The 18,863-nt window shown below is 40.3% G+C and overlaps 1 protein-coding gene across 3 annotated transcripts in view; it reads left to right on the plus strand.

The window, feature by feature from the left end:
• Nucleotides 1-18,207, plus strand: part of LOC120559203 (acid-sensing ion channel 1A-like) — a 51,855-nt gene extending 33,648 nt beyond the window's left edge. For 2 of the 3 annotated variants that reach the window (XM_039800750.1, XM_039800748.1), the window contains exons 3-10: nt 11,732-11,882; nt 12,064-12,191; nt 13,963-14,113; nt 14,211-14,267; nt 14,424-14,577; nt 14,913-15,004; nt 15,094-15,173; nt 15,653-18,207. In XM_039800750.1, the coding sequence (XP_039656684.1) occupies nt 11,732-11,882; nt 12,064-12,191; nt 13,963-14,113; nt 14,211-14,267; nt 14,424-14,577; nt 14,913-15,004; nt 15,094-15,173; nt 15,653-15,775 (936 nt within the window). In that variant the 3' untranslated portion in view covers nt 15,776-18,207. The remainder of the gene's footprint in view (nt 1-11,731; nt 11,883-12,063; nt 12,192-13,962; nt 14,114-14,210; nt 14,268-14,423; nt 14,578-14,912; nt 15,005-15,093; nt 15,174-15,652) is intronic. The other variant, XM_039800749.1, reaches the window with a different exon arrangement.
• Nucleotides 18,208-18,863: the final 656 nt, after the last annotated feature.

Below are 18,863 nucleotides of genomic sequence, written 5' to 3' on the forward strand. Positions count from 1 at the left end.
TTTTCTTCCAGTTCCCTTCAAAATAGAAGTAGCAAAAATCATAGGTGGCCAGAGGGTATCTTTTAAAAAAAGAAACATTCATCCAAGACTTTTAACTTATCGTATAACCCTAACTCTAATATACTTTGATCGCCGTCCGAGTTCTGCTTCTACGAAAAGCATAATAAAGTCATTAATAAAAACTCCCTGTGGCTCTGCTATCCACTAGAAGACTCATAGATGACAGGGCATATAGTTATATACCGTATGATGTTTATTAATGGTACATCATTGCAATAATTGTTTTGTTCTTTTGGCCACTTGGGGGCAGCTTAAACAATTTGAGAACACAACATTATATTATCACTTTTAAGTTGATGTGGCAAACTTGTAAGAAAACTGTTGCAGGAATATACTGCATACAGGATTCTTTTGATTTTGTGCGACGTGTTGACCTTTGTGTGTGCTGAATGTTATCTTGCCTCCCAGCTTGAATCTTCCCTTGTTGTCACTTTGAGATTGGGCAGGTAGTGACGGCGTGAATGCCGCGTGTTTGGGAGTCTGAGTTGCTTACATGCACCATCTGCGAAATGAATTAATCTCTCGGTATTCAGCAACAGCATGTGACAGGCTGGGAAATCTAAAGCCTCAGCGGATTTCTCTCAGCAGAGTGTGAAATTTGTCACACAGAGGAGGTTCACTCCAGGGGAAGAGAGCTGCAGGGCCTTCTCCCCGACAGTTTTCCCGCCCTCTAAACTGCACCAAAAAGTTACAGGAGTCCCGTAATGAATGCATTCATTATTGAGGTTCGTCCCACCTTTGCTGGGTGGTATTTTGGGAATAGCGAAATGAAAGACAGTTGATGAAGAGGGGTTTGTTAGCTGCAAAGAAGCAGAAAGGTGCTCTGCGCCAGCAGCACCTCATCTGTCTTCTGATATTTTCTAACTAATGAGGGTGATGGCTTCCTCCTCATCCTCTGTTGGGTTGCAGTCCCCGATGATCAAATTGGCCAGTAAACAAAAGCTCGGGGCTGCAGTGACTCTTCCTGTGCAGTTTCCATCCCTGGGCATATCTACTGTACAAGCTGGTCCCGGCTAAATCCCCCTGAGCAGCTCAACTACTTCATCACAGCCACTCAGATGTTGAATCATAGAGCTAGTCCTAAAATAAATCTACGAGTTCTCTATTGTGCAACTGAACTATGTGTGGGTTTTTTATGAGGGGTTTCCAGAGGGAATGGAGAACATGTATGTCACGCGTTATCCATCAGTGCATCCCCAATGTGCATCTCTGCATGTATGTGTACTGTTACCCTTTGACATATTACCATATGTCCATACTTACTTCATCTCACCATAGAACATATTGTGTTTTACTTATTTATGTGGCTATTTCCGAGGAAGCCGTCTGACTGTTTCACAGCATGTCTTAAAGGAAGGTTTCCATTTTGTCAAGCTCTCACAGCACACATTAGGAGCACAATGGCATCACTGCACCTCAGCAGCACTGTGAGAAAAGTGATCTTGGACTTCTGTGAAGCAGACTTGACTTAACTTATTTTGTCTGCTTCAGATGACATAGACAAAAGTAGTTAACAGTCATTTTAAGCATGATTTACAATTTAATTAAGCGAGTGAAGATGGTATCGATTTAAGTTGGTGTAAATTATGAGAAATGTCAGGATGAATGTGCAAAGTGAAACATGCAATTTCAAGAGCCTTCTGGGGCCATTAGAGAGTTCAAGTCAGGTGTCAGGTGAAATGCTCGGTGACAGCCTTTTTGGCTTTCCTAAATGAATTTTCCTCCATCCTGCTAGAAGGTGATTATGGTTCATTATTATACAATGCATATTATTAGACATGCACCAAGGAGACATGCACACAAAATTTTAATATTAAAATTATCGCAATTATAGAGACAGACAGACTGACTACACACACATACTGTACCTACCAACAAACCATTGTAAGCCAGAAATATATCATCAGCCCCGTATTACAGCTAATAATATGTCATCACAGATGACCTTTTGTCTTGGGCAGCCAGACGGACACGCAATCATCTGACTCTAGAGACTAATTTAAACACATCCTGAAATGACCCGTCATTATTAGGCTCATAGAGATAATTCATAGAGATCCATCTTGTCTGTGGTGTACACTTAGTTTGCATGGACTATAGCAACAGATATCTAAGCGCAGTTCAGACCAAAGAGTCGCGTCAAGATGAAACTGTTTTAGAACATTGCAGGGAGAAGTTGCAGCGGTATATAATATATATTATGTATTTGTCACAACAGAAGCATAGAAATTATTTCAGTCCTAGTTGATTTGGTTACAGTGGTAACAGCAAGTGTGCTTTAATGGACCTTTTACCAAGGGGGTAAGCGAGCCTCCGCAAAGCGTACCTCCCATGGCGCCATTTTGATGCTAATAAGCCATAAGGTGCCGTTAGCATCCCATTGACTGCCATTCATTTTGGCGCCACTTTGACAGCGAATAACTTTCTGAAGCATTTAAAGACTCTATTTGTCCATTGTTTATTTATAAAGAAACACGACAATGTATAAAAGGCTCCATTATCTTGTACCTCACGTTATGGCTCCGTAGCAGATGTTTTTGTAAAAATAGGCTAACGATTGTGTCATAACCACGTGACTTTCTGTCGCATAGTAGACAAATTACCGTACAGTCAGGAGAAGCTCACAGGCAGTTTCGACTTACATTAGCTGTTTAAGTTTAATTACTAATGTTAACTAGCATTTTAGTTAGCAATAACTAGCCTGTGCCTATGTTATCTCCTTACATATACCTACGCTCTCCGTCTCTGTAAGATTGGGAATGATTGAGATTGCTCTTGGCACAGCTACCAGAAGACTTACAACTTTCAGACAGGTTGCTCATGACACATCTATGTCGGCAAGCTCAGTTTGAGGCTGCGCAGTAATGCTAAGCCATCACCAGAAAACTGCTTCTAATATACTTCACTGATCTCCGTAGAAAACACTGGCGTCACATTGTCCATTTATTTTACTGTCTATTCATTTACCGGCGAGTTTGTCTCTGAACTTTCAGTAGTCAAAAGTCTCGCTCCTAATCGGTTCACACAGCCCTATATTATTAATTTCTCAGTTACAAACACATTCACATTTTTGAGGTGATATGATCTGACACCACCACCTCCATCAGAGGTATTAAAAAGATGATTTTGGATTGTCTGTTCGTACGTCTGTACGTTCTTGTGAACATTATATCTCATGACTCCCTCGATGGAATTTCTTCACATTCGGCACAAACGTCCACTTGCACTCAATGATGAACTGATTTGATTTTGGAGGTCAAAGGAAAAGATAACTGTGACCTCACGTCTGTCCCATTCTCATGAACGTGATATCTTAGGAGCGCCTTAAGGGACTGTCTCCAACTTGTCTGGTTGGCAGACGCATACAACCGCAAGGCGGTAATTGTAGTTTATAATATAATTTGGAATAATTAGCATGATACTCAATAATGAGCCCATATCCTAGAAAATTTAAAGCTAAAGGCCTTTTTACACTCACCGTTCCCGACCTGTCGTGCAACAATGTGACGTCAAAATGACATAGATCTCGCTGGTGCGCACTCTATTTTTTTTCAGCGGCGCACTACAAAGCGGAAACAGGAAGCATGGCCAAGTTCGAGGGCAAGCTTCTCAGAGTGACTGCAAGTCTGTCTTGTAAACTTACTGGGTTAAGATGAGTTCTTTAATGGTGAATGAAAGGCTTGATCCGACGAAGTAGGAAATCTGAAATATTCAAAGTGCTTCTCTTCGTTCATTTGTTTCACGAGGATATTGAACTTACTATATTTATGTCTGGCGTTATTCAAAGGACGAACATTCCACCTTCTTTTTCTTCTTTTCCTTGCAAGCAGGCTCAAAAGCAGCTGTTCTTCGACTCCAATATCATCTTAGCCACTGACATTGACGTCAATGTTGCTGCCAGTTCTGCTATTGTTTACCTTTTTCTTCTTCTTCTAGTCCGTAGAAATAGCAAAGTCGATAGCCTTTCCTCAATTGCGACACCTCTGTTCAGGATAAGACTGCAACTAGTGTTGCGATCACCACGCACAAGTATAAATAGTTACAGCGCTCCCATGACATCACACTCGCGCCAGGTCGGGAAAGGCGATTATACTGAACGTTTTAGAGAGGCAGAGGAGAAGTTTCTTTCCTCAGACTGGCATCTTTACATGGACCTTCCATAGAGACCATATGTTTAGCCACAATATCGGGTCTTCTTTATTCAAATAAAAAATGTTGTCCCCTCGGCCAGAATGCATCCAATGTGTATGATTATGTATATCCCCCATTTCATTTTCAGATTTCATGTTCATTATCACCTCATTTATGATCATCATATTGTCGTGTTCAGTCTCAAATTCATGTTATTATGCCTCATTCATTCTTCATTTGGTGCTACTATGAAGAATTCATTTCTTGCTTTATTTTAAACTCTATTATACTCTATTAATGCCTTTGTTTGCATTGCACATACTCATACTACATTTTGTATACATATTTCTTCTTGCATAAGCTACACATTGCACTTGACACGTAAGGATTTAATCCTAGTTAACCCTGCTGTCTGCTTAAAGTGCCCTCAGCCCCTCTGACTGGGCCTGGGGCTATTGATGTTTACTCAGCTATGCATGACGAGAGGGCGGTGCACATTGGAGTTATAGGGCAGCTACTGTAGCTCTCTGCCTGCCTGCCGAGCTTGGGTTCTGCACACGACTGGCACAAGCAGGCAAGCAGGAGATTTGTAGGCGACGGTGACGATTGAGACATGCAGAGGAGGTTTTAACATTCCATATGGAGAGATGGAGAGAGAGGAAGGAGAGTGGGTGATGATGCTGAGATGAATGTTACATGTCACAATTTGCAAGCAGTGCAAGTAGTTTTAAACTGCCAATTAATTTTATATATCATTAAAATGAGCTGTATAACTGCATCGCATAACTGGCTGATAGTGAATGTCTTCGTCCTCCAAAGCAACCATTTACCATCTCACTCTACTTTTGCTCACTTGGGAGATAATAAAAGGGAGGCTGCTAACTGCAAGAGCCTCTATAGAAAATTGGACAGCTCTGAATGAATGTGAACTGACATTTACTGTATGCCCCCCATCCAAATTCACAAGACCATTTCCATTAGTCACCAAGAGGCTCCTGCACTGGAGGAATTTGAAAGTATCATTTTTCAATAGTTGTTTAGAGTAGCATTTGAGGAAAGAATTCACTCTCTCTTCATTTTGGTGAATAGAAGGTGGGAGAAATCCTTCTGGGCATTATTTCCTCTCAGTGTGTGGTGCCACTGCACGTCCATCCACCACAGAGACCAGGGATTGCATTAAACCAACAATTAGTTGTCCTCAGAGACAAATAGTGGCCCCGCCGGCTCTGATCGGCTATTATGTTGTGAATCTTCTCTTTTTTCCTCAAGAAGGGCCTATCTTTAATTCTCTGCTGATTTGGTTCCCAGTGTGCAACATCCATCTAAATTATATGAAAAATTGGTGTCACATTCTGATATTATCAGATTATTTTCATTGCTGATTAATCTGCCTATTATTTTCTGGATTTATTCATTAATCATTTGGTCTATAAAAGGCCAGAAATAGTTCAAAATGCTCATAGCAGTTTCCCAGAGCGAAAAGGTGACGTTTTCAAACAGTCTAAAACCCAAAGGTGTTAAATTTAATATCATAGAAGAAAAATAACGTAATAGTTGCAGATTAATTTTCTGACGATTGACTAACTAATTTAACTAATTGTTCCCGCTCTAAATGGGTCATATGTTGTTACTAATGAAACAACCTCTTCATCTCTTCTCTCACCTGCTGGATGTTGCAGTCTTACATTATGACACCTGCCTGGTTTAACCCCTATCTTAAATTCACTCTGTCATGATAGTGCTAAAGTCAGCACAGTCCTGATTTTTAGATGGAGGCAGTTCTCTGAGGCATATATTACTTTAGTGAATACACACTTCCATATTTCTTCATATTATATGCTCCCCGCTCTACTCCGGTCACCTGAGGTGCCCCTTACCCGGCGTTATGATGCTGTCGTCCCTGAAGGTGATAGGTGCCCGGACGGTGTCTGAGAATAGGGTGAGAGAGGAGGACTGTCTCTACTGGCCTGTGAAATATTCATCAAATGAAGCAGGGGCGGGTAGGAAAGTGGAGCAGGAGATGGAGAGGAGTCCACAGGGGAAAGAACATCATAGTTCAGGAGACACTAGGGAGGGAAGAGCGCTGCAGACCAGGGAGGAAGGAAATGTAGGAGGGAAAGAAATATTTCTATTGTGTGGGAGCTGGTGGTTGAAATCCCAAATATGATAGATAGAAAATCCCCTCACAACAGTGGAGGAGGTGTTTATGATGGTTCATCTATAAAGCAGCAGGTAAAGTGAGATAGAGACTGATAATGTTTTCCTAGAAATATTAAATTCATACATTTCAGACTAATTTTCCTGAAGCACTGGAAAAGTTTAGGTAACATCATGTCCCCTGTTTTCTCCTCTGTTGTCAATAAGGTCAGGAGGACCGACCGTCCGAACTGATTAGGTGATCATTACACTGCCCTGCCCTGCAGCCTGCACCGCCCCAAGGTGTCACCCTACAGTCAATGCTCTGGACTTGATGGTCTTTATTTGCATGATCAATTCTCACTCATTATTCTGACTTTGACCTCCTGAAAAAGAATATAATTCTTCAGTCTCTTCACAGTTCTGCAGAACACTGGTCAAATATTTGATAAATTGGCTGTGTAGACAAAGCTTCACTTTTAAAAATAATTCCCAACAAATACACTATACTCCTGTTTGGCTAGTTTTTTGTTAAAAACTACAGTGCGCTAGAATGGGTAAACCCAGCCCGATCTGCCGGCGATTTGAATTTTGCGGGGACCAATCACAAACTGGCTTATCCACCTGGCGCGCTATTGGCGGGTTTAACACGATGACGATAGAGAAGCGTCCAAGCAGCTTCTTGTTTACGTTCAACGTAGCGGCCACCGAAGCGCAGCAACCCGTTGATGTTGCATACAGAGTCATTTGAACTATGCCCGTTGATCATGCCTCTTGTGCAGTAGGAAATACAGAGCAGACTCCCCAGACTAATGTTCAATCTTAAAAGATTGAGCTTGGTCTGGTGATAGCCAGACTAACAGTCCGCAGCTGTTTTAGGAAATTCTGTTTTTTATTATTATGTTCAGCAGAGGAGGAATCCTAATGACTTTGGCAATCCTTTGACATTTCCCCTGGCACCACCATGAGGTTGACATTTGTGTTATCTCAGTAGTGTTTTGTCAGTACAGGAGGGCCTTTGGTTTTCTCTCTCTAATTAAGAGAAAAAACTTCTGTATAAAGCCTTTTAGTTACCCATACTCCCCGAGGAGCCCTGCAGTTCACTTCTACCTATTCTTGTGTGCGTCTCGTCTCGACTTCTTTATTTTGACAACCAGTGACTCAGGGTCTGATTCCATGATCAGGGCATCATTATTACACACACACACACAAACCCCACTCTGCCTCTGGCTTTCAATCCTCTGCCTATAGTTTATTTTCTCTTTGGAGAGGCTCTTTGTTTATTAGCGTGGTGAGTCAGCTATTAATTGAGAATTAAACCGAGGAGGGGGATGCTTTGGCTCTGATGCTTTTATTCCTGAATTATTTTTACCTTTGTGCTGCAAACATAAAGTGATCTGACTCCAAAATCACCCATCACAAAGAGTGTAAACTGTAATCAGACACCAGTTTACGCTGCCTTTGTTGGCTTGTAGCTTTGCTGAATTCTTTTGGTTTTAACACTCACGGCAGGCTGAATAATCATGCTGTCAGTTGTTGACTGAAATATCTCAACAAATATAGGATGGATTGCCATGAAGTTTTGTACAAACATTCATGGTTCCCAGACAATGTATCCTACTGACTTTAGGGACTTTTCCTCTAGCGCCATCACGAGGATGATATTTTTGGTTTTCAGTGAAATTGCTCTATCAGATGGATTGCCATGAAATTTGGTATAGATATTAAAAAATATGATCAGGAGGTGGAGGATAAGGGTTTAAGTGAATAAATAAGACCTCAAGCACATTCTTTAGAAATGTAAACAAAAGTTTTTGTTAGCATATATCCAAATTCACACCTGCAACTATGATATTGCTCATGTGAGGTTTTAAATCATTAAAACATCAGCATATTAGCATGTGATTGTCAGCATGTAAGCATGCTGACATTTCTCTTTCTTAAGAACAGCCCCACAGAGCCGCTGGCAACTCTTAGTCTTATTAATATTAATCCCTTTATTTATTTCATAAAGTATGTATGTGTAAAGGTACCCAGTACAGTTTTTTCCAGGTCAACTGAAATCCTTTCCGGATTATCCTAAATTACACAAGCGGCGCAATAGGATGCAACAAATGTGGATGTACTTTAGTGCTGGTCACCGTGGGCTGCTGTCTGCTCGCTGTTGCATTTAAATAGCATTTTCCCAGTGATAGCTGTTTAAGCGTACGGCATAATAACAGTGAAAGCGTTGGCACTTAACGGAGACGACTTTAAAGTCTTTGAAAACAATCCCATAAAACAACAGAGCACTAATGGATTGAACTTGCCCTGCTGAGACATCTTTTAGCAGCTCAAGGATTTGCAAGACTTGGCTAAGTGGATGGGAAAGTGCACGGATTTGTGATTTAGAGATTCTTTTAAATCTGATGTGGCTCTTAAAATATGTATAATTATATGCATAATGATTAATTACAGCAGAGCTTTGTTGAGTGCTTTTCAATACATGGGGAAATTGTGTGTGACTGACAGCTTTATTTATCATAGAGCTTTAAAGATTATAGCCTGTGTAAACTGCAGTCAGTAAGTAATGTATTAAATTCCGTGGCATACCTTAATAACGGTAAAAGCGTAAACATGTTACAATTAACAGGTAAAGTAAACTTTCACTTTTCAGAAGTCAGAATTTCTCTTTGTCGTAACACAAATCTTCCCTCATGTTTCATATGATCTTTGCTGCAGAAATCTTTTTCATATGTGCACAATCATTTATTCATTCCTCATCATAACAAGCAGCCGCAATATGCATGCTGTGCAGACTTTGTGCATTATGCATGTTTGATGTTTTCATTCTTGCCACCTCTGTCACATCAGCTATTCAACACGAGGCAGAGAAAAAGGGTTACCCGGCATCACCTCACTTCTGTGTATCGATCAAGATGCTGGTGAACATCATGCTCCCGTCATACACATGGATTTTACATTTTTGTAATGATTGATTTATTTATGAAGTACAGTAAGTGCAGCCGCTGTATGATCTGACACATTTATGCTTTCATTTGTGGAGAAAGGGCAGAGCCTCTCTGACAGCTGGGTTAGCTCTTACAGATGTTTAACGAGCCAGCAGAGTTCACAGATCAATAAGTGTGAATGAATATGCAGTGAAGGTCACCTGTAGCAGGTTGATGAAAGAAGAGAAGAAAAGAGGGGCGCCCTGGGGGGGCATCTAGCTCACCCAGAGCGTGCGCCCCATGTTGGCTGAGTCCTGCAGCGGCTCGGGTTCAAATCCGACCTGCGGCCCTTTGCTGCGTGTCATCCCCCATCTCTCGCCCCCTTTTATGTATATCCACCGTCACTATAATAAAGGGAAAAGCCCCAAAAAAAGAATCTTTAAAAAAAAAAAAAGAAAATAAAAGAGGAGCGCCCTGGTAGCTCGTCTGGTTGAGCGTGCGCCCCATGTACCAAGGCTCAGTCCTTAACGCAGCAGCCCGTGTTTGATTCCAACCTGCAGTCCTTTGCTGCATACCGTCTCCCCCTTTCCCCTCTTTCATATCTACAGCTTTCCTATCAATTAAAGGCAAAAAGCCCCCAAAAAATAATCTTAGAAGATAAGAAAAGGAAGAATGGACGATTTAACCAAGGGTGTAATTACTGGATGATTGTTAGCCATGCTAGCTGCTTAGCTCTAGGGACGGCAAAGACGTTCTGTTGGTCGGTCCACCACTTTGCTCCAGGCCAAATTATCTTGACAACTACTAAATGGATTGCTATTAAATTTTCATTCATGGTCCTCAGAGGATGAATTGTAATGACTTTGGCGGTCCTCTGACTTTTAATCTATTCCCACTATGAGGTTCACATTTGTGGTTTTGAGTTAAATATATCAACAGCTATCAGATGGATTGCCATGAAATTTGATGCAGACATACATGTCCCCCTCAAGATGAATTATAAACATGTTAATTTAAAAACTTAAAACTTAAAAACTGGCATCAGGTCAACATTTTAATTTGTCTTTGGTTTATAAAACACTTTGGTTTAAGACCAAATAGTCTCAGCTATACTTTTGTGATTATTGCAATTAGCAAATGCCATGGGTAAAATTACCGTAGTTTAAATACTGTAGTGGGTTACCATCGCACATTTTCAGACAGTCTCTGTGGAAGACATTCACTGTGACAATGATATAGTTGTGTAACAAATGAAAAAAGAGAGCTTAAGTGACAAGTTCAAACCCTGACTCCTTTCTCACCTCCACACAGCTGGCCAATCATGGTGTGAAGTGGGTGTGAATGTTTGATTGTTGGCTTTGGAAAGTTACAGAAATGGTCGGACACAGCCCCCCCTAATTCTGACGTTGGAAAGGGGGGAATTAAGCCTCACAGAGTTGCTACCATACCTGTAGACTCTTAAGTCTTGTTCACGTGAAACAAACATTTCCTCTCTAAGAAACACTCACCTACAGGTTTGTCAGTATGAGTCTAAATGTGTGCACACAGTGTGGCTTGCCTTGCATTTTATTTGCCATTCTTGATGGCGCTGAATGTATTTTTCCCACTCAGATTGATGTCTTGCTTCTACAACCAGCTGTCTCTCTCTGACTTTACAATGTGATAGATTGCCAAAATGTTTAAATTGCCCTTGGCAGGACCCAAACTCTTTTTCAACAATTACTTGGTTGGTTTGTTTTTTTCTAATCATAGATATGTCATTCTGTGCCATAACACTGAACAATAGCCTGCTCCGAGCGTTAGCAGCTAAACTCCCCCTCTCTCTCCCCCTCTCTCTCTTTCTGTCTCTTTCACTTTACATCCCTGCTCTCCTTTGCTCCTTGCTCTCCCACTCTCTCCCTACATGGGCTATGTGACTCATGTGACACTAAATGCTCTAATGCAAGATTAACTCTTTGCCAAAGGAAGCTCAATATTCATCCATCTATTAACTATCGTGCCCTCATGGCTGTTTAAACATGCTATGTGGGCTTTTGCTGATATCTCACACAGCTTTCAATCCAACATCTTTTCTTAAAAATTAAGGCTATATTCTTTTTGGCTGGAATTCTTGGTCTCCATAGTAACATCATGTCCATTATAAAGTTACATAAAGAGGGAATGTTAAATCACCAGTCTGCCAGTCTCCATCACCTCACTGGCTTGATTGTGTAACCCACAAACCTCACAGGAAGACCTCCTTTTCCCCTCTTCTTTCTGTTTTTTTTCTCTTTCACTCTCCTCCTTTAACCTCTTTCTCTTCCTGTCACACATCATCCTTTTCTCTCATACGCTCTCTGTCGTATACACACATGTTCACACACATATCATAAATAAAGTCAAACACTGACCCCCAGTGGAAAAGCATTGTTAAGAAACCTTTTTGGAGTATTGCAGAGCTAATAAAAAAAAATCTCTCTTATGATTTCTCTCAGGTCTTCACTCGCTACGGGAAGTGTTACACCTTTAACGCCGGCGGTGATGGACTCCCTCCCCTATCTACCACCAAGGGAGGTATGGGTAATGGACTCGAGCTCATGCTGGACATTCAGCAGGATGAATACCTGCCTATCTGGGGAGAAACATGTGAGAGGGGACATCATTCTCTTCATTCAGAGGCTGGCAAATCTGTCACAGTGTGTTTGGGCAGGTGTTAATGTAGAGTGTGGAACTCAAGAGACAAAACTCTGCTAAGTGTCTGGATTCATTAGTGAGACGCATTTTCCCGATGTGTTGCTCTGATTCAACATTCTTTGACTTCCTGCAGATGAGACTTCATTTGAAGCTGGGGTCAAAGTTCAGATCCACAGTCAGGACGAGCCGTCCTTCATTGACCAGCTTGGGTTTGGAGTGGCGCCCGGGTTTCAGACGTTTGTTTCCTGCCAGGAACAGAGGGTAAAGACTGTTCATCATCTTTATACATACATATACGTATATTTGTTAAATAGGTTTACCCAACAATCTAAAGCCTGTATGATTGGCTGACTGCTCATGTGTATTGCCCTGTTGGACTTATTTTTAACAACATTGCTTTGTTTCTAGATCTCAAGAATTAACTTGGTGAATACTTAATTTTTTACTGAGAGGAATAAATAGCCAAAATGAAAAATGAAAATGATTTAAGTTGTGATAAACCAGAACTATCCTTAAAGTCATTTTAAAGGCATACTATGCAGTTTCCGTTTTTTGTCAAACAGCTACCCCTAGAGCCGCTGTGGAGTACTTGTATTTAACGTTACTGTCGTAAATACCACTCATGCAGAGCTTTCTGTGCACTCACGGCCTGCTCCCCTCCCCCCGGTCTTATTATCAACAATGGATGAATCAACAACTTCGTAAATTAGATTAGATTAGATTCAACTTTAGTGCAAAAAAAAAGCAGAAAAGTGCAATGTGATACAAAGTATAGGCAGGTGGTGGTAAAAACTGACATACAACAAGTGCAACAACATACAACATAGAACGCAAGCAAGTTTACTTGACATGTTGATAAAATGTCAGGAGTACAGTCTTCAAGTTGGCCTTATTAAAGTCTCCTGCGATTATGTGAACACCATCGGGGTGGGCCCGCTGCTGTTCGTTTATGGTGTCCAGCAGGAGAGAGAGCGCCGTGTTTACATTGGCGTCAATGGAATATACACAGCCCAGAGTGATAGAGAAAGACATGGTTCTGACACAGCCGTAACGATCACTACTGTTAGAAGCACTTTTCCGGTGATAGCTGAGCGTTACTGCGCAGCATCCAACTGAGCTCGAAGACATAGATGTGACGTGAGCAACCTGTCTGAAAGTTGTAAGTCTTCTGGTAGCTGTGCCAAGAGAAATCTCAATCATTCCTAGTCTTGCAGACTGAGAGCGTAGGTATATGTAAGGAGATAACATGGCACAGGCTAATTATTGCTAACTTAAATGCTAGTTAACATTAGTAATTAAACTTAAACAGCTGATGTGAGTCGAGACTGTCTGTGAGCTTCTCCTGTACTGTACGGTAACTGTGCGACAGTAAGTCGCGTGGTTATGACACAATCGTTAGCCTATTTTTACAAAAACGTCAGCTACAGAGCCATAACGTGAGATACAAGGTAATGGAGCCTTTTATACATTGTCGTGTTTCTTTAGAAATAAACAATGGACAAATAAAGCCTTTAAACGCTTCAGATGTAAAGTTATTCGCTGTCAAAGTGGCGCCAAAATGAATGGCAGTCAATGGAATGCTAACGGGAGGTGATGGCTTGTTAGCATCAAAATGGCTCCATAAGAGGTACGCTTTGTGGAGGTTCGCTTACCCCCTTGGCGCCACCTACCAAACTTGCATTGCTGGTTTCCCGATCGGCATCCCTCCCCTGCTTTGCTGTCGGCATGATTTGCCCTACTACGAGTTCGTTTACCATCGTAATTACTTCGAGGCTGTTATATTAAGGTACAATTCTTGCATAGTATGCCTTTAAATAGAACACAAGGCAGCATCCTGTTTTTGATTCATGGATGTTTGTTCTTTAATTGCTTTAATTTACTTTTAAACTCCTTCATTTTCAGTTTTTAAAACAACAGTATACATGTATTTATTTTTCTACATAATATAGTTACTAAAAAGTGTCAGTAATACTATATAGAAGTGTGGAAACCTGGAAACCGCTTGTGTTTAAGTGATGTGTGTTTGTTGCAGCTGATATATCTTCCCCCTCCCTGGGGAGACTGTAAGGTGACGGCCATGGATTCAGACTTCTTTGACAGTTACAGCATCACAGCCTGTCGCATCGACTGTGAAACACGCTACCTGGTGGACAACTGCAACTGTCGCATGGTGCACATGCCTGGTAGGAACTGCTTTACTTACTGTGTGTTGTATCAGAGTTACATCAGCGATGTTGTGTAAAATGACTGTACTGTGAGTGTGTGTTACTTTGGCTGCAGGCGATGCTCCCTACTGCACCCCCGAGCTGTACAAAGAATGTGCTGACCCAGCTCTTGGTAAGAAAAAGGCTTCGTCCATGTCTGGTCTGAAATTTTAAGGAACAGATACAAAACACACACACACACACACACACATATATATATCATCCTATGACATCAGCCGCATTGATCTGTTCAAAAGGTCAAACTGAGCTCTGGTTTTCTTCCCTGCAGACTTCCTGGTGGAGAGAGACAATGATTTCTGTGTGTGTGAGACGCCGTGCAACATGACCAGATACAGCAAAGAGCTGTCTTTCGTCAAGATCCCCAGCAAGGCCTCCGCTAAATATCTGGCCAAGAAATACAACAAATCTGAGCATTATATTAAGTACGTATTAACCGTCTGCATTTTTGTAAACTGCAAACAATGCTCTTAAGTATTTATTTTTTAGATACGTACATAAATATATTTTATTGCAAGATTGCACAAGTTAAGTTTCCACTTTCTTACATAGCATTATTTCTGTAACCTTATTATATTTATGCAATATATATATATATATATATTTTTAAAAGGAACATACTAACAATGCAACAACAATATTAATACATTCATAAATCAAAACAAGCAAATTTAACTTTAAGTCCTTCTATCATTAGGGTAGGGTAAATGTTAACTAAAATGGAATATTAATGTTTTGATTTGCTTGCTTTTCTTCACAGAGAGAATATTCTGGTTTTAGACATCTATTTTGAGGCTCTCAACTATGAAACTATTGAACAGAAGAAGGTTTATGAAGTGGCTGGACTTTTAGGTACATTAGTTCCATTATATGTAGATGGATTATCTTTCAATCTTTATGGTAGATGATGTTTTTCATCAGCTTGCATCTTATTATTCCAGGTGATATCGGTGGTCAGATGGGACTTTTTATCGGAGCAAGCATACTCACCATTCTGGAGCTTTTTGACTACCTTTATGAGGTGAGGCTTCTTCAGGAAAGTGATTAAATAGAAGAATAATCGGTTACACTTTACTTGAGGGTATCTACATAAGAGTGACATGACATTATAAAAAAGTCATAAACGTTTATGACATAACGCTTCTTTTAGTAAGTGTCATTAGGGTTAGAATTAGGGTTAGGGTTCATGTGTCATGACAGTGTCATGTTTTCATGACACTGTCATGTCACTCTTATGTAGATACCTTCAAGTAAAGTGTTACCGAATAATCCTGCTGCATGTAAGTATTTACTTCATGCAGAGCTGTAGCTACTGGGTCATTGAGGACGCTGAGGTCATGTAGTCTGTATTTTGTCTGCGAATGTGAGTGTTTTTGCAGCTTTAGGGGAGCTATAAAATGTACACATGGTCATATTTTAAACCATGTATCACTCTTTTCCTTTGTTAGGCCATTAAAGGCAGGTTGTCGTGGTGACCTGCTCTGTTTTTAACCCTCTCAGGTGATAAAGTACAAGTTGTGTCGCTGCTCCGATAAGAAGCACAACAACAACAACAACAACAACGACCAGGGGACGGTCCTGAGCTTAGACGACGTCAAGTGTCACGTCAGCAACTTTCATTAGGCCTCTGTAGCCGCGAGGAGGGAGCCGCTGCACTCTCTCGTCTCTGAGTGCTTTCATCGACTTTGTGCGTTGCAGTTTTTCAGACTGCAGGAGCAAACAGAGCAAAGTGTCTTCAACTGTGCCTGGTAACGGTTTGTGGAAACAGCATGTGGCTGAAGTGAGGAGAAGCAACACAGACAGCAGGACAGCAGAACGTGACGAATTCATAAATGTCTGAATAAGTGCATGGTCATCTGTAAACAGCTTCTCAAGACTAAGTAACAGTTACAGTAAATGGGAGCATTAACTGAGCTGAGGTTTATATGTGTTCAGTAAATCAGCATTAGAATTCCCAGCTGTGTGGTGGTGTTTGTCATTTGTCAATCTGAAGGATGTCTTTGTAAAATAATTGATGTGAAAGTTTTCTTTTTTTAACTCACAAAATGTTATTTATTATTTTATTTTTTTAAGTATTTGAATGTCAGTGCTGCACATTCTTTTCACTTTTGCATTTGAGGTTTGCTTTCATCACCCTTTTGTGCTCGACTTTTCCACCAACTTTCTATTTTTATATTCATGTCATCCGACTTTATCCATGTCTTTTCTTGTTAAAACCTGAGCATTTTGCCAATATACTCTATTACCTCATCTTGTAGGGGGGCAGCGCCCTTAATAATTTACAGCAAATTATTAATAAAAAAAAAGGTAATTTCCATGTTTAGAAATGAGCAGAATGTGTGCCCAGATAGCGCAGTTGGTAGAGCAGGCGCACGTATATAGAGGTTTAGTCCTCGATGCAGTGGTGCAGGGTTTGACTCTGACCTCAGCCCTTTGCTGCATGTTGTTCCCTCTCTCTCTCTCTCTCTCTCTCTCCCCTTTCATGTCTTCATCTGTCCTGTCGGCAGAATAGGTTGAAAAAAACATCTGGCCTTAAAGCGAGTCCGCGTAACAGTTGCTGAGCAACAGTCAGAGGTCTTTTTAACAGAAGACATTTTGACATGTCACAGTAGGAATATCAAAGGTGTAAATAATTAAATTAATGATGTCACACTGTCACAACTTTTACAGGGACCAGGGGCGTAGCACAAAATTCTGGGCCCTGTAGAAAGGCATTTTCTATGGGCCCCTCCATAAGAAAAAGAGTTTGACATTTGGGAAATGAGCTTATTAGCTTTCTGGCAGAGAGATGAGAAGATGAGAAGATTGATACCACTCTCATAAAAGAGTGGTATCAATCGTCTCATCTGTCTCCACTAGAGAGCAAAAGGATGTATTTCCCAACATTTTGAACTTTTGATTTAAACACTTAGTATTATGAAGAACCTAAAGTTAAATGAGCTACAACAAGAACTTTAAGATGAAAAAGATGGATGGATACACAGCAACAAAATTAAATGCACAAAAAACATATTATAAACAAATGTTTAAAAAGCCCTTTTCCATGTGGTGCTACATACTATCTAATTTGCCTTCAAATTCCCTTATAATGACAATCACTGTCCCTCGTATTTACTGACAAGATTTAAAAAAGGTTATTATTTAAGGGGCTGTCGTACATTTGTACATGTACGTAGATGCTGTTCTTCACATTTAAGGGAATTTACATTCGGTAAGATAAAATTAATGAGAATGTTGAATGTGTCTTCTAGGGCTCTAAGTTGCATGTATAGCAGCACTAGCAGGCGTCTTAAATGTGGTCCATCGATGAACATGGTTGAATCCCGTGAGCATGTATTTATTTGTGCGTGTGTGTGCACCAAATTCAGAAGCTGATGAAGGAAAAATTCGGAATTCTGCCCTCATATCCAAAACACTGTATTTGTTATCAGTTAGTCTGTAAACATGTCAGCTCTGGCGGTGCATGTTTATTCCGTGTCTAATTTGACTCTGTTGACAGAAATCAAACAATATTCTTTTGGCATTAATCTACTTGCACTTATTCCCAATGGGCTCAATGATATTCTTAGCAGGAAATGGGAATTGTATAGCTTAGCTGTGAAGTGTTATTATCAAGCACAATCATACCATCAACTGTAATGCAATGTAAATATTGGCTAATAATCTTACGGTATTATCATAGTCTTATCTGTGTAATGTTGTACTTGTATTTAGCTGTGTCTCTTTTTCTGTGCATATGATTGTAGGTTTTCTTTATCAAAAGTATATTTATCAAAAATTTAATTATGCTTCTACTGTATTTGTCAGTAAATAAAAATTAACAGCTGGAGTGATTTCCAGCATCCACTGCATGAGCTCATGCATCTCAATACAAGTCCTCTGGCCGCCATGCTTTCAGGTTTTGTTTTATTTTTGCCTCCATTTTAAAATTTTCATTTTCATTTTGATGTATGAAAGGATGATTATTTTAGTCTGGTGATATATAAATAAATTATGAACTTAAAGCAGTTGTTATATTAGAGATTAAATGCTAACTTTATGTTACTTTTATTCACTTCAAGGTGTTCTGTCATCATTTATACTCGAGATTAAGGCTAGAAATATCTTTCTTTTCAGTGGATGTACTGTAATTTCCTGTACAGGTATCCACAGATATTTACTATTTTCAGCCATGCAAGTGCGTGGCTTTGGGGATGACTGTAATTCCGACATTCCAATTGAAATAATGCAACAACTTTTTGATCAATTTTCATATTTTGTACAGACATTAATGGTTCACAGATAATGTACGGACTTTGGTGATCCTCTGACATTTGATATTTGTGGATTTGAGTAAAATGTCTCAACTTTTGGAAGGACATAAGCAGGATTTTAGGAACGACTGCTGAATGTGGAGTTTTGTTTCTTCCTACTCCCCTGTTGATCCAGCTCTTATGCAACAAGTTCCCCTTTTGTTTCAGTCCTCCAGACCAAAACATTTCTCCCACAGTGAACTTTCTGTGATGGCTCTCGTGACTTTTAATGTGCTAATTTTTGCACAGTGAAAATTCAACACAACCTAGTGTACTGTGGAGAAAGCAGGGAGAAGACATGTTATAGAAAGGCGTGTAGCCGTGTAGGGCATTAGTCAGGCATAGCCACAGTCCAGACGTATTCTGATCCTTTATTTAAGTAAGTAGCAATACAATAAAATACTGAATTACAAGTAAAA

The sequence above is a fragment of the Perca fluviatilis genome, chromosome 5 (genome assembly GCF_010015445.1).
Source record: "Perca fluviatilis chromosome 5, GENO_Pfluv_1.0, whole genome shotgun sequence".
Lineage (NCBI taxonomy): Eukaryota > Metazoa > Chordata > Actinopteri > Perciformes > Percidae > Perca > Perca fluviatilis.